This window comes from Cygnus atratus, chromosome 3 (genome assembly GCF_013377495.2).
Source record: "Cygnus atratus isolate AKBS03 ecotype Queensland, Australia chromosome 3, CAtr_DNAZoo_HiC_assembly, whole genome shotgun sequence".
In the NCBI taxonomy this organism is placed as follows: Eukaryota; Metazoa; Chordata; class Aves; order Anseriformes; family Anatidae; genus Cygnus; species Cygnus atratus.
The window spans coordinates 1,577,815-1,590,632 of NC_066364.1; the positions used below are offsets into that span (position 1 = coordinate 1,577,815).

The 12,818-nt window shown below is 58.8% G+C and overlaps 1 protein-coding gene across 2 annotated transcripts in view; it reads right to left on the minus strand.

The window, feature by feature from the left end:
• NCOA1 (nuclear receptor coactivator 1) overlaps positions 1-12,818 on the minus strand; it is a 64,112-nt gene that overhangs the window by 6,114 nt on the left and 45,180 nt on the right. For both annotated transcript variants that reach the window (XM_035563688.2, XM_035563689.2), the window contains exons 11-14: positions 8,269-8,395; positions 4,057-4,225; positions 1,289-1,603; positions 1,030-1,131 (exon numbers count right to left, since the gene is read on the minus strand). In XM_035563688.2, coding sequence (XP_035419581.1) covers positions 1,030-1,131; positions 1,289-1,603; positions 4,057-4,225; positions 8,269-8,395 — 713 coding nt within the window. The remainder of the gene's footprint in view (positions 1-1,029; positions 1,132-1,288; positions 1,604-4,056; positions 4,226-8,268; positions 8,396-12,818) is intronic.

Consider the following 12,818-nt stretch of genomic DNA (forward strand, 5'->3'; position numbering starts at 1 on the left):
ACGGCTCGCAACGACCCCCGGGCCCTCCCCTTCCCCCTCGGCTTGGGGCGTCCGTCCTCATTTTGCGAGGGGGAGCTGGAAAAAAAAGCGAGGAGCAGCCCCGAGGGGCAGCGGGGGGAGCGCTGTAAATCTGCTGGTTTGCGCAGATCAGAGGCAGGGCAGACGGGGGACGTTAAAGGACCAGACTCCATCCAGGCCGTGTCCCCCAGGCGGCCAGGAAAGCTCCCACGACCACCCCATTATCGGGTCAATCCTTTTATTCGAGGGGTGCAGCAAAACCCCCTTCTTGTGCCTAAAAACCCTCTCCTTGGGCTCCCAGCGAGGGCCACTCGCGTGCCCAAGCTCAGGATCTCCGACCTCCATCTCTCGGCTGCGTGCCGCTCCCAAAACCCTTCCCCCGAGACTTCCCTCCGTGCTGGGCTTTTTTCCCACAGGGCCGAGCCAGATGTGCTCGCGTTCAGCACCTTCGAAAGCCGCAGAGCAGCCGGCGAGAGCTTGACAAAGCCATCGGCAGCTGAAAACGGAGCTGCGATGGAAACTGCCGGGTCCCCTCGTGTAATATTCCCCCCGGCGCACCAGGGACGCCACGACGCCTAACGAAATTCAAAGGCGACGTGGAATGAAGTTACCCGAACTCAGCTACACTTTCCAACCCCTCCTTGTAGCGAGCAGATGTTTCATCCGCTTCATTCGAAGTGAAACGAGAACTTTAGGGCCTGGGGATTTGCAGGATCATTAAGAAGATTCACTGGAGATCCTGGTATTTAAAGGACGCCATCTATTGCCCAGAGATCCTTCTCAATTAACCGCGTTGGCACATCCATCTCTAAGCGATAACGAGGCATTTATACCTCACCCAGGTGGAGGGGATGGAATAAAGAAAAAAATAAACCACAGCAGCTCATCGGCAGCCACCTCCTGGCACGCTGGGCGGTTCTTCCGTGCGCGGTGAGCGAGCAGAGGGGATCGGGGCACCCTGAGCTAACGGGGACCGTGCCACCGCGCCGTGTCACCTCGTGTCCCCCTTACCTGGGGTGTCATCTGCTGCTGCATGCCCGCCCGCATGTTGATGCCCACCGGCGAGCTGGCTGCGAACTGGTTGAGGATTGCCTGCCGGTTCTGGTGGATCAGCTGGAGGGGGAGAAAGAGAGAAAAGGACGGGTCAGGAAGATCTGCCAACTAAAAATGCCACAGCAACGTTTTCCCTCGGGAGCCACCCACCCTCCGGCTCCCTAAATACCCCCCCCCCGCCCCCGGTCCCCTCCTAGCCACCAAGGGAGGCTTTTACCTGCTGCTGTCCCTGCAGCCGCTGCTGCAGCTGAAGCCGCAGCTGGTTGGGGGCCGTGGGGGGCCGGCTGAGCGCCTGCCGGGGCTGCATGGCCATGGCGGTGGGGAAGGCGCCGCGCGGCGGCGGCACCTGCACCGGCATGGGGCCGAAGGACGGCTTCTGGCGGACCATGCCGGGGAAGGCGGCGGGGAGGCTGGCGGTGGGCGAGGCGGAGGAGTAAGGCTGGGGGTACATGCCGGGCTTCTGCTCCATCAGGAGCTGCGGGGTGGCTTGCTGGGGTTGGAACCGCTCCGTCAGGGCTTCCAGCCCGCCGCCCTGGGGGAGGAAAAAGAGGGGGGGGGGGAAGAAAAAAAAAACCTTTACGGTGGAGCCCGGAGGAGTTCGAGCCCGGACCGCTGGCGGGGGGACGGACGGATGCTCGCCGCGCCGCCCGATGCCTGGTGCTGTGCGAGCTGTGCCCCTCGAAGCTCTGCACTCGTGGTTTTGTCTCGGTAAATAGCTTAATTTCGAATAAATTGCCGTAGTGCTGGGCGTTGCAACCCCATCCCTCGGCTGGGTGCACGGCCCCAGGGTTGGGTGTGGGGGACGGCCCCAGCCGAGCGCCCTAAAAGATGCTGCTCTGCCAGGGCAGGCTGCTGCAGGGCTAGCGCTACCCCCGGGGGGGCTAAACGCCCGCTCCCCAGGGCTCTGCAGACCTCAGAGAGATGGGAAGGATTTTATTTGTCCTGCTTTGGAGCAGAGACCCCAGAAAAGACTTTTTGGGAGGGCCCAGGGCCCAAACGGCATCGCGCCCCGCTCGGAGCATCGACCTGAACACGGGGAACAGTTTGGTCTTCTCTCCCTTCCAGAAATTCGGATGGAACTTGCATGGTTCAAGGACTGGGTTTCAGGCCATAAAGCAGCGGCCCAAAGCCAGGCTCGCCAAAACGAGGCTTTTTCACTCTTCTCTCCCCAAAATCCCCAGCTTGCGGCCGCCTCCTGATTAAACGGGGCGCAGACACCTCCGGCGCTTCCTCTCACCACGTCGGCGGCAGCAAGGAGAAGTGGGGGGGACTGGACACAGGAGGGGGCTCAGGAAAGGTGAGAGGACCCACCCGTGTCCCGGGACGTGGCAAAGTGTCCCCAAGGCCGCCGTGTGCCTGCCTGTGGGTGCCAGCACCGCTCTGCACCGCTCTGCGGGAGCCCAGCCCGCGGCTCGAGGCAGCTGTGCTTGGCCCTCAGAGCCAGTGCTGGCGGGGGCCTGAAACACCTGGGCCTAAAAAGCAAAAAAATTTGACGTCGGAGTAAATCCCCGAGCTGTCCCCAGGGGGATGCGAACTCCTACCTGCCAACAACATCTCCTGGAGGGGAACTATCAGCACGCTTTCTTCCTGCGTGCTGACAGCGCCGTTTCTCTAAACACGTACCGCAAGCAAATATTTCGTGGAGCTACTTAAAATATTTCTGAGGTTCATCTGAAGCCGTGGAAAAAGCCCGAGGTTCGCGTTAATGAAACGATCCCTGGATGGGAGCAAAGCCCGGGCCGGTTCCACACATGAGACAATCCTCCCAGCCAGGTGCTCCTCGGCCGGGTCGGTGCGGGGGATGGCGGGGAGATGTTCGGGGACATCTCAAATCCAGCAAAGTCCTTGTGCAAACACCCAGCTTTGGCAAGAGCATCTCTGGTAGGACCAGAGGGGCCGAACTCCCTACCCCTAAGCGCACTTGTAGGGAAAAAAAAAAAAAAAAGGCAGTTGTTGATTTTGGATGCACGGTGTGAGAAGAGACCTGGTTTTGGAAGGCAAATGCTTGGCTCGGGAATCACTGGCGGGTCCCCCAGGTCCCTCACGAAAAGGGGACGTGCCACCCCCTGAGATGTCCCTGGCCTTCAGCAGGGGAGGATGAGGCCCAGAGCACCAGGAGGGATCCGCTCGCAGAGGTTTCTTTTTTAGGGCACTGCCGTTATTAACAGGTTGGGTTCGTTGTTTTGGAAAAAGCTGAGTGTGAGCATTACGGGATTACGGCATTACGTGGAAAAAGAACCCACTCTACGAAAAATCCCGAGCCATCCGTCTCATCTTCCGCCTCCCTTGCTGTTCTTCCTACAGGCAGGCTTCCCCCCGCGCCGTGCCCCGTTATTCACGAAAACCCAGCTCCTTCAGACGCCTCCGCACACGCCAACGCCTGCTGCCGGGGCCACGGCACCGTCCAAAAACGACGACGGCGGCGACACCGAAGCAAAACTGGCATTTGTTTCTGCGGTTAAATTCGGGGCAGAGGGGCAGCTGCAGTGTAAGCCAATCTCGGCAGCGAAGGCCGCAGGGTTTCATACCAGCCAGGCCATTAGATATATTATTAGGCAGCACAATTAAGGCTGAAGGAATCTCTGCCCGTGGGACTCCAGCCGGGAGGCTCCTCCGCGCCCTGAATCCCCCGAGCGCGGCGGGGAAGCGGGACGGCCCGCCAGCTCTCCCCACGCCCCGACACATGAGCCGTGCGGGACGGGCAGCGTTCGGGCTGGCTTTTCTCACGGGGGGGGGGCTGCGTTAAAAAAATAAAATAAAAAGCCGAGAGCGGGCTATTGGATTTCACCGGGCTGCTTTCCAACGTTTCCAGCGGAATGGCACCGTATCGGGTATCCTCTCCGAATCTGCTGTTCCCGCTCACATCTGGCCTCCTGTTGGCAGATGCTGGGAATCCTCCTTCACCCTCGTGTCAGCCCTCGGCGTCTGGCCCCGTCCGCCCCCTCCGCCCAGCCCCAGCAGCCCCAAGCCCTTCTCCCTCTCTACCTGCACCAGTTTGTCGATGCCGAGGGCTCGGTCCAGCTCGGCCAGCTCCGTCTCGTCTTTGCCGCTCAGGAAGGACACGAGCTGCTCGAGCAGGGCTTTCTCGTCGTTGCGGCCCTCCGGCGTGGTGGGAGGACACAGGAGCTCGTCCAGCTGCGAGGTGATGCAGGGGCTGCGGGGACAAGAAGCCGAGGGGGACACGTGAACGTTTGCCAAGAGGCGACGGGGGCCGAGCCCTGCCGAACCCGAGCGGCGCTGAGCCCCCAAGGCGCGGGGTTCCCTCCGCCGGGCGCTGCCGGCTTCCCGCCCCGCACAGCACCGCGAGCTGCTTGCCAGGACCAAATCCACCAAGGAACGAAGCCAGGACCGGGCTTCGGGTGGGTTCTGGAGTGCAACTTTGCGCTTTTGCTCCGCGGGAGCTTTGGGCAGGGCAAAACTTGTGCAGGCACGAAAGCGGGGAGGCTGGGGAGGCGCTGGGACAGCTGGAAGCGAAGCAGCTGAAGGCAAAGGGAACCTTTCAGCTGCAAAAAAAAAAAAATAACATTTCTGACAAGCTCGCTCGATATTCTTTGGGAATAAGATTAATATGTAATGAGAGACATTCCAATGACGTGACTAATTGGAGTCAATCGGATTTGCCGGGTCTGACACAATGAAGGGAGCCATGGCACACCACGCTCGCAGGGAGGCACAAAGGAGAGAGCTCGAACATGCCAGCGGTTCCCAAGCAGCAGACATGTTTATCCTTTTAGCTCCAGATGAGGACCAGATGTACAGTAAGTAACTGGAGCCAATCTGACCAAGAGCGCTGCAGCCAACACACGCAGTTTAATCCGGGGAAAGAAAATACTCGGTGCTGGGATTTCTTAAATCGCAGAGCAGGGGCAGAGAGGGAAGCAGGGGGGCAGAGGTGAAAAGCGGGGCTGCTTGCCCTACAGCCGGGATCCCTGCTGGTTGCTGCTCCGTGTCAAACCAAGACCCGAAGCCCCAAGGCCAACGAACGGAGCTCGATGCCCGAACGCATCGCTCTTGCAGTGAAAGGGGAGGGCAAACTTTTTTCCTCCAGGTTAACAGGCAGCGAGGGGATAAATTCAGGTTGGCAACATCTCTTCAGCCCGTGCCGGAGCTGCGCACGGATGGCAGATGGTTCATAAAGAGATCACGGGACGACATAACCTGCAGGGAGCGAATAAACCTCCGACGAGTCCTGCTGTGCAGCCCAAACCACGGCAGCGCCCTCCCCACCCCTCTCCTCCTCCAGCACCAGGCTCGGCGGGCTTCAGGCGACCCCCAGGCAGGTGACCCCGGTCGTATTTGTTTCGTGTTTCAACATTTTCTACCCACCACAACCATTCTGGCTTTTTTTCACGGTGAAAACTCTGATTCTGCACACGTCGGGTGCGCAACGTGGGGTGCCCAACTCGTCCGCGCGGCTCAGACCCGTGCTGCCGGGTGGGAGGAATTCGGCTGCTCAGCAAATGCTGCCCGAGGTCCCAGAAAACACCTCCCCGGCACGAACGCTGCTCCAAAAGGTCTCCCGCCTGCCGCACATGCCCCGGCCACCTCGGGCATCTCAGCTGGCACGGGATGGCAGCGGCGAGGCCACCGCCTCGCGCCCCGGGCGGCATCCTTGACCTCGGGGGGGATTAGAGGAGTGCGTGAGGGCAGCCTGCAGCGACCTGGACGTGGTTCAAGGCGCCTTGGACCCGCTCCATGGTGCAACCGCCCCGCTTCCACCGGCGACACGAGCGCAGAAGAGGGGATGTTGTTGTCCTGCCTGATCAAGAAGCGAAGACCCGGAGGATTTGGGGAACGGGAGAGCTTGAAGAGGAGGCTCCCCGTGGCCAGGCAGGAGATTTGGGCACCACCAGCTTGCTGAACAAGGCCAGGCCCCAGCTGAGACGGACCTCGCGGCTGGAAAACCTCCACAACCCCCCGGGCGAAAGCTCTGCCGGCAGCACCCTTAAGGGAGGCAATTTTCACCACTTGAGCCCTAACTGGGCCACTTGAAGAGAAAACGAGGAGGCCAGCAGAGAGCTGGCAGCCTGGGACACACACACACACGTGTGGCAGCTTTGCCATAGCTTAAACTCATTTCCCAGCCCTGCAAGATCTGCTTGCTCTGGCTGGGGTCTCCTCCAGGGGCCCAGCAGCTGCTTGGACCGCGGGCACCTCCCGGCTGGAGCCCAACTGAAGTTCGTTAGCGAATATTTATTAGCGCAACTCTGTTTGTGCACGTTGTTAGTGCAAAACTCAGCCGGGAGGCTTTTCCTTGGCAGCGCCTCTGCTCTCAGCTCGAGCCCAAGCTGGGTTTTTGCAGCTTACGCCGCTAGATGGAAGCGTGCAGATCGCAGCCAAGCCCCCTGGAGACGTAAGTCGGGGAGGGACGGAGGCTCACCACCACAACCAGCCCTCTCTACCTCTCGTCCTGCTGTCAGCTCGGGGTCCCAGTCCGTGTCCTGGCTTTACCGGTGGCTCCCACCACGCGGGGAGCCTGGCTTTGCTGCTGGGGGCTTTTCAGCACAGACCTGACGGACCCGTGAAAAACCACACCAGGCAGCAGCCAGCCCTGCAAGCAACTCTTTGCCTGCTTTCGACCCCTTCAAGGCTGAGAAAAGCAAACAGCGACTTGCAAAACTCTAGCCAGGCTTTTGGTGCCACTCAAACCGCTCTGCATACCCGGGGACTGTGCAAGGTTCGCCGCCCCTGCACCTTGCCAGAGGTGTGACCTTACCGTGCACGTCCCAAGCCTTTCGCACCAGCCTGGGCCCTGCTCTTTGACTCAGTTCGTAATTCTGCTGCTGCTGCGCGAGCCAGGAGAAAATCCAGCTCCCTTCCTCGCAGCTGTGCTGGCTGGGGAGAAAAAAGTGACTCCAGCACGGCTGCCTGACTCAGTGCTTGGAGAGCAAGGCTGCTGAGTAAGGGAAGGTCATTTTTACCCGATAAAGCAAGTAGAGCAGCATTTTAGGGAGCGTTCATAGCTTAGAACCAAGATTGATTTTCCCAACTGCTTTGCCCTTCGTCAGATCTGCCCCACGGATCTCGCGCCAGCGACGAAGTCATGGCAGCGCCAGGGTTTAAAAGGGGAGTTACTTCCTCGCAGCAAGGGCTCGGGCTGATGGAAACGCTGCTCCTCAATTAAACGGGGATTTGTTTTATCTCCCATCTCATTCCAGCAACGAGGAGCTGAGTTGTTCGAGCAGAACTCCCAAGTGCAGCAGCAGAGCCCATTTAGGCGACCCTCTCCTTGGGCTGAATGACGAGGTTTTAGAAATTAATCCAGATTTAGCCCCGAGAAGAAGATCTTTGGCTCCTGCCTTGCTCAAATGCAGCTCTTACACACATCCTCCTCACGGCTGGAACACAGTGCTCATCTGTTTAATTAGCAGAGCGAGTTTCGCCTCTCCACAAACCACGGACGGATTTGGGCAGCGGGAGCTGCAAGAGGATCCTCGCCGAGCTCCTCACCCAGCAGGTTCAGGATCCCTGGGCCAGGGGAAGGACTCGCCTTCTGTCCAGACACCACCACCTGCAGTGCTGCTGCCAGTGCTGATGGCTTGGAGAGCACCTCGAGGTGCCCCCTGCGTGGCAGGGCAGCAAGCACGGAGCTCCATCAGCGGGGCTCCCCAACCTCCTGGCCTCTTGTCCCCAAATAACTGACCTACAGCACCCTCCTGGCCTCCCATCCCAAAATAACTGACCTGCAGTCTCCTGCATCCATTTCTACCAAGGAGTGAGGTTGCACGTCAGGCAGGTGATGACCCCAAGAGGTGGTCAGAGGTCCGCAGGGGGTTGCTCGACCCCTGTAATCATTTCAGCTGAAGCCAAGCGCGTGGGAATGCAAAGAGCTGTGGTCACGTGAAACCACAAAACCGCCCCGTGGCTCTCCAGGTGCCACCGCTGACCCCAGCAAGGAAGGATGCTGGAGAACGTTAACCCAAATATTGGCCAGCGGGGACTTGCAGCATGGATATATGGGATTATATGGGTCCAGACGGCGTGCATGTCTCACCGTCTGTGTCTGCTGACACAGGCGTCCCTAGAGAAACGGCAGACCCTGCACCTCCCCAGCCCCAGCACCTCCCAGCCTGTGCTTGCTGGGTTTCCAGACCCTTAGTGACACTAGGGCACGTCCCATTTATTTATCCCAGGTATCGCCAGAGCATCCCGGTGTCCTGCCAGAGCTCAGGAAGCCGCCTGAGGCGCGGTACTTACTCATCGGGTTTATTCAGCGTGCCTCGATTCAGGGGTGCCATGCTGCTATCCGTCCACGGGATCTGCTCCCCCATGCCCGGCTGTCCAAACTGGTGATCCGGCACCCCCATCTCCAGCTCAGACATTCCTGGGGGGAGAAGCAGGGGAAGAGGGGGATTAGGGTGCTGGGGAGGGCTCGGGCACGGCTGGAGGATGCGCAGAGAGACGCCATCCATGCTCGGACCTGCTGGGGATGGGGCGAAACCGCTGGCGAGGTGCCATCCCCGTGCCCATCACGCTGTGATGTCTGCAGCTAAACCCTCCGGGAGCCGTCATTTTTCAAAAAACAGAGCTCAGGCTCGTACCCAGAGGTACCTGGGCACCTTCACAGGCAGAGGGGTGAAAACCAAGAGGAAATCTTTCACCTTGCCTGTTTCAGTCCCGATCCCAGGGCACGAGTGCAGAGCAGCAAGCAGCCCCAGCAGGAACGGTGCTGGACCCGTGCAGGAGCACGCGGTCCTGCAGAGACTGAGCACCATGCTGCTGAGCACCCCGTCCCACCCCAGCACCCTCGAACCCAGCTTTGGGACCACAAAACCGCCCCCGTTAATGATGCAGCTCACATCTGCTGATTGCACTGCGACGGGTCAGGGACGACACGGGGGCTTTATCGTTTCACTGGCACGGAAAAAAACGATAAAGAGGGGAAAAGAGGGCTTAGGGATTTAAAAGGAGTGACAGGAGCTATCAGGAAGCAGAGACACGAAGTCACACAGCTTGTGCAACGTGTGACAAGCCCCCAAAGCATCGTGCCTTGGGCCAGGAGTCACCTGCTGGAGCTCCTACAGCTGCCAGCCGTGGATTTGTGATGGTCACCGCTGAGAGCTTCGGGGTGAGCACCCACGCAGCTGCTGGGCACGCACCAGACCCGTAAGGCCCTACCCAGCACCTACCAACGCTCTGGAAATGTTCACCCCATCCAAGTTTCTCTTTTCAGAACACTTTTAGCAAACTTTTCAAAACCTAGTCAAGGCAGAGGGTTCATTCCTGAAGGCCGGTGGTTACTATCGGGGATTTTAGGTGAAGCAGCAGCCTACACCCACCAGCATCTCCTGACTCTGTTTTGGGGAAAAGTTAATTTGTGCAGGGCAAGGAGCCAACGCAATTAGATTAAGTTCAGCAGAACTTGGAGCCCGAGCCCAGGACAGGGAGATTTATGCAGCTGGAGACCTGACATCATCCCATTCGAAATAGGAATTGGGACTGAAGATCAAACGGCGTCTTGGCTCAGCTGGCCGTGGAGCTCCACGCAGATGGAAACGGGGGAATGAGTCTGGTTCTGGAATATGCCACAGGTGGCCAACCCTATGCCAAAGGCCCCGAGTTTGTAGGGAAAACGCTTAAAAGGTGGTTACCAAAGTTGAAAACCTTTCTTCTTTTGACACAGCTGAGCTGAGCTGACTCTTTTCCCAATAAATACACCATTTCCTCATGGACAGCTGCGATCACAGGGCTGCCAGGAGCCACGGTGGCACCGGCGGAGCTTCCCCAAACTAATAGGAGAGAAACCCCGAGCCCAGCCTGGTCCGGGCAGGGGACGTGGGGCGATGACAGCGACCAGGCTGAGCCTGGGCTGGGGGCTTTATTTGCAAAACCAAGAGCCCCCAGCCCGCTCTCTGGGATGGAAACGCGGAGAGCTCCATCCGGCACGGCGGCGCTCCTTTACTTCTCGAAATGTCTTCAAAAAAGCCTTAAGGTTGCTTGGCAACAGGAGGATAAAAGCAGTGGCAGCAGCAGCTCCAGCCCGGGGCCGGCTCGGCGCAGCCGCGGTGCGGTTGCTCCAACCCTTCCCCGCTCGCCCGACAACAGTTCCCTGTTTTGGATTTTTTTGCTGAAAACTGCAGTTTTTTCCCAAGCAGAACATCAGGTCCCCGCTGCTCGCACGTGGTCCCGAAGTTTGGGTGTCATCCCGCAGCTGCGCATCGGCCTCGAGCAGGGGGAAGGCAGCGCCGGGTCGCGGATGGGACCCTGCAGCGCGTGCGGGGCTGGTGCTGGGCACTGCGCTGAACGGGGAGGAAAATTGTAGGGCTGAGCAGCTCAGCGGGCTGGGAGCATCGAGGGAAGAAAGGGACAGTGTCCAAGAAATGGGAAGGAATATGGTTTGACAGGGGAAAAAAGAAAAAGGGAAGGGCAAGCTTCCTCTGATGTGAACTAATATTATATAGCTGCAAGCTGCAGCCTCTGCAGACTCTGAGCACAGCTCTGGCTCCTGCCTCTCCTGGAGGGGATCCGTTGGGGGAGGAAAACTTGGATGTAAAAAAAAAAAGGGGCACGGGCACAGAGCAAAGCTAAGATTTGGGGCTGGTGCGCTCTTGCACGCGCTATGGCTTGCACAATTGTGGAAGGAGCTGAGCTGGGCCGTTGGGTTTCTGCGAGGTCCCACTTCCAGGTCCCATTTAGCACCGCTTGACGCATCGAGCAGCACCCAAAACCCCGCAGGGCTGCGGGAAGGGGGCACAGGGAGGCGGGTGGCATTTTGCCGTGGGTGCCGACACGGCGATTTCAGCACGGCGAGGTGAGGCTGCTGCTCCTGCAGCCCTCGTACCTGCTCGGCTGAGCTGCTGGGCAGGAGCAGGACCCAGTCACCGCACCCCGTCACCTTCCTCTGTGTCCCCAGAAGCAGTGCAGGAGCTCCAGGCTTCGAGGAAATCAACCCCAACCCTGGCCAAGAGGCTCTGGCAAGAAAAGCCATTCCCTCTGCCTGCCTCTGCGGGCCCGGTATGGAAAGAAAGGTCATTCCTTCGTCTGAGATAACGATGCAAAAAGGGAGAAAAGAATAAGCAGAGCTTGAAAGCTCTCTGCTCGTGAAAGCCATCAGCAAACAGGGACACTCAAGCCACTGACTTGCTTGAAGCAGCTGTATCGAGGTGGATGGTTTGGGTCTGCAACCCTGGGACACCAGGGACGGAGGGGCTGGCACGCAGGGCCACGCGCCGGGAAAGCCCGTGCTCCATCCCATGGCATTTTTTGACATTTTAAGAAGAAAAAGCAGACAGAATTACACCACCTCACCACGTCAGAGGCATTTTTAAGCCCACATTGCAACTCTCCAGCACCCACAAGCCTGAGCAGCACCGCTGCTCCTCGCCCTTCCCGTTTGCGATGGGGTGACCTTGCCCAAAAAAGCTCCCCAAGCGAGTGCTTTAACGCTGCATTTTGCCTTGCCTTTTCTGCCAGAAAGCCTCAGCGCGACCTGAGGATGGCGGAGATGAGCGGATACCTGTGGCAGCACGTACCTGTGTCGGGCGGGAAGGGGTTTGGTCCCGTCACTGTGCCCCTGCCCTGCTCGGCCGGCGCGCGGGGCCGCGGGCTGCTGCCGTTGGTTGCAGGAAAAGCCACGGGTCTGAGCTGAGCCGGCTCCAGAGGGTCGCAGAACTCAAAGGGGGCCCGAGCAGGCTGCACGCCCTGCCCGCTGCTCAGAGCTGGAGAAGCAGTAAAAATAAATAAACAAACAAATGAATAAGTAAAATAACAAGGCAACTCAACCCAAGGGCTCGTCGCAGCATCAGCCAGCACTCGAGGGATTTGCAGCCCCACCAGGAAGGGGGAGCTGGGCTGGAACCTGAAAACCAGCTAAAAAAAAGCAGCAGTCGCAGCAGCTCCAGTGAGAAATAAGCAACTGGGCATAAAAAATAACAATAATCAGCTGGGCATTAAAAAAAGCAATAAACCAGATGTGTGCAAGGTGGGGGGGACAGGGCTGGCATCTGTAATATATATAAAAATAGGTTCTGAACACCTCTAAAAGGAGGGGATTAGGACCAATTCGTTCTCAGTGAATCATCTGTGATCTGCTGGGCACTGCTGGCCTTAAATCAATTAAAATCAAACGGGAAAATGATGGTGTCAAGCCTCGCAGCATTATCATTTTTATTCACACGGCTTTTTACAAGTTCGGCTGCAGCTTGCAGTCGGGGAGCACGGAGCAAACGCTCGTGTTCAGCTGCAAAACGAAGGAGGCTCGCTTTCTGACAGCCTCGCACATGGTCACGGCCACCAGCTGAATTCATAACCGTGGCCGGTGGCATCACCTCTGCCCCGCGCGGTCGGGTCCCTGCCAGCAGCCCCGCGCCACCTCGTCATCCTCGTTCTATGGGCGATTCCCTGTCCTCCAAGGACAATAAGCTCGGCTCTCATTAGACCCACCGTGTCACCACGTTGTGCTCACCGTGCTGAGCCTTTCAGCCTCCGGGACAAGCGGGTCCTTGGCAGGGAAATAAAATGCCGGAGCGATGAGCTTTGACCTGCTCCCCACAGCACGGTGCCCCGACGCTGCCGGGATCTGTGCCACTTGTGCCCGTCACCCCCACCCCTTTTAGCACCCATCCTGCCCTGCCTCACCCCGTGTGTCTTTGGGCAGCCGATGCTGGAACTTGGGAGCCCCCAGAGCCTGGTTTTCAGCAGAAGCTGCACTTCAGGGCTCAGCGCAGCTTGCAGCGGCACGAAGGGCAGCGATGCCGAGGATGCGACAAACAATTTTAGCCGTGCACCAGGAAAAATCAGAGGTGGGA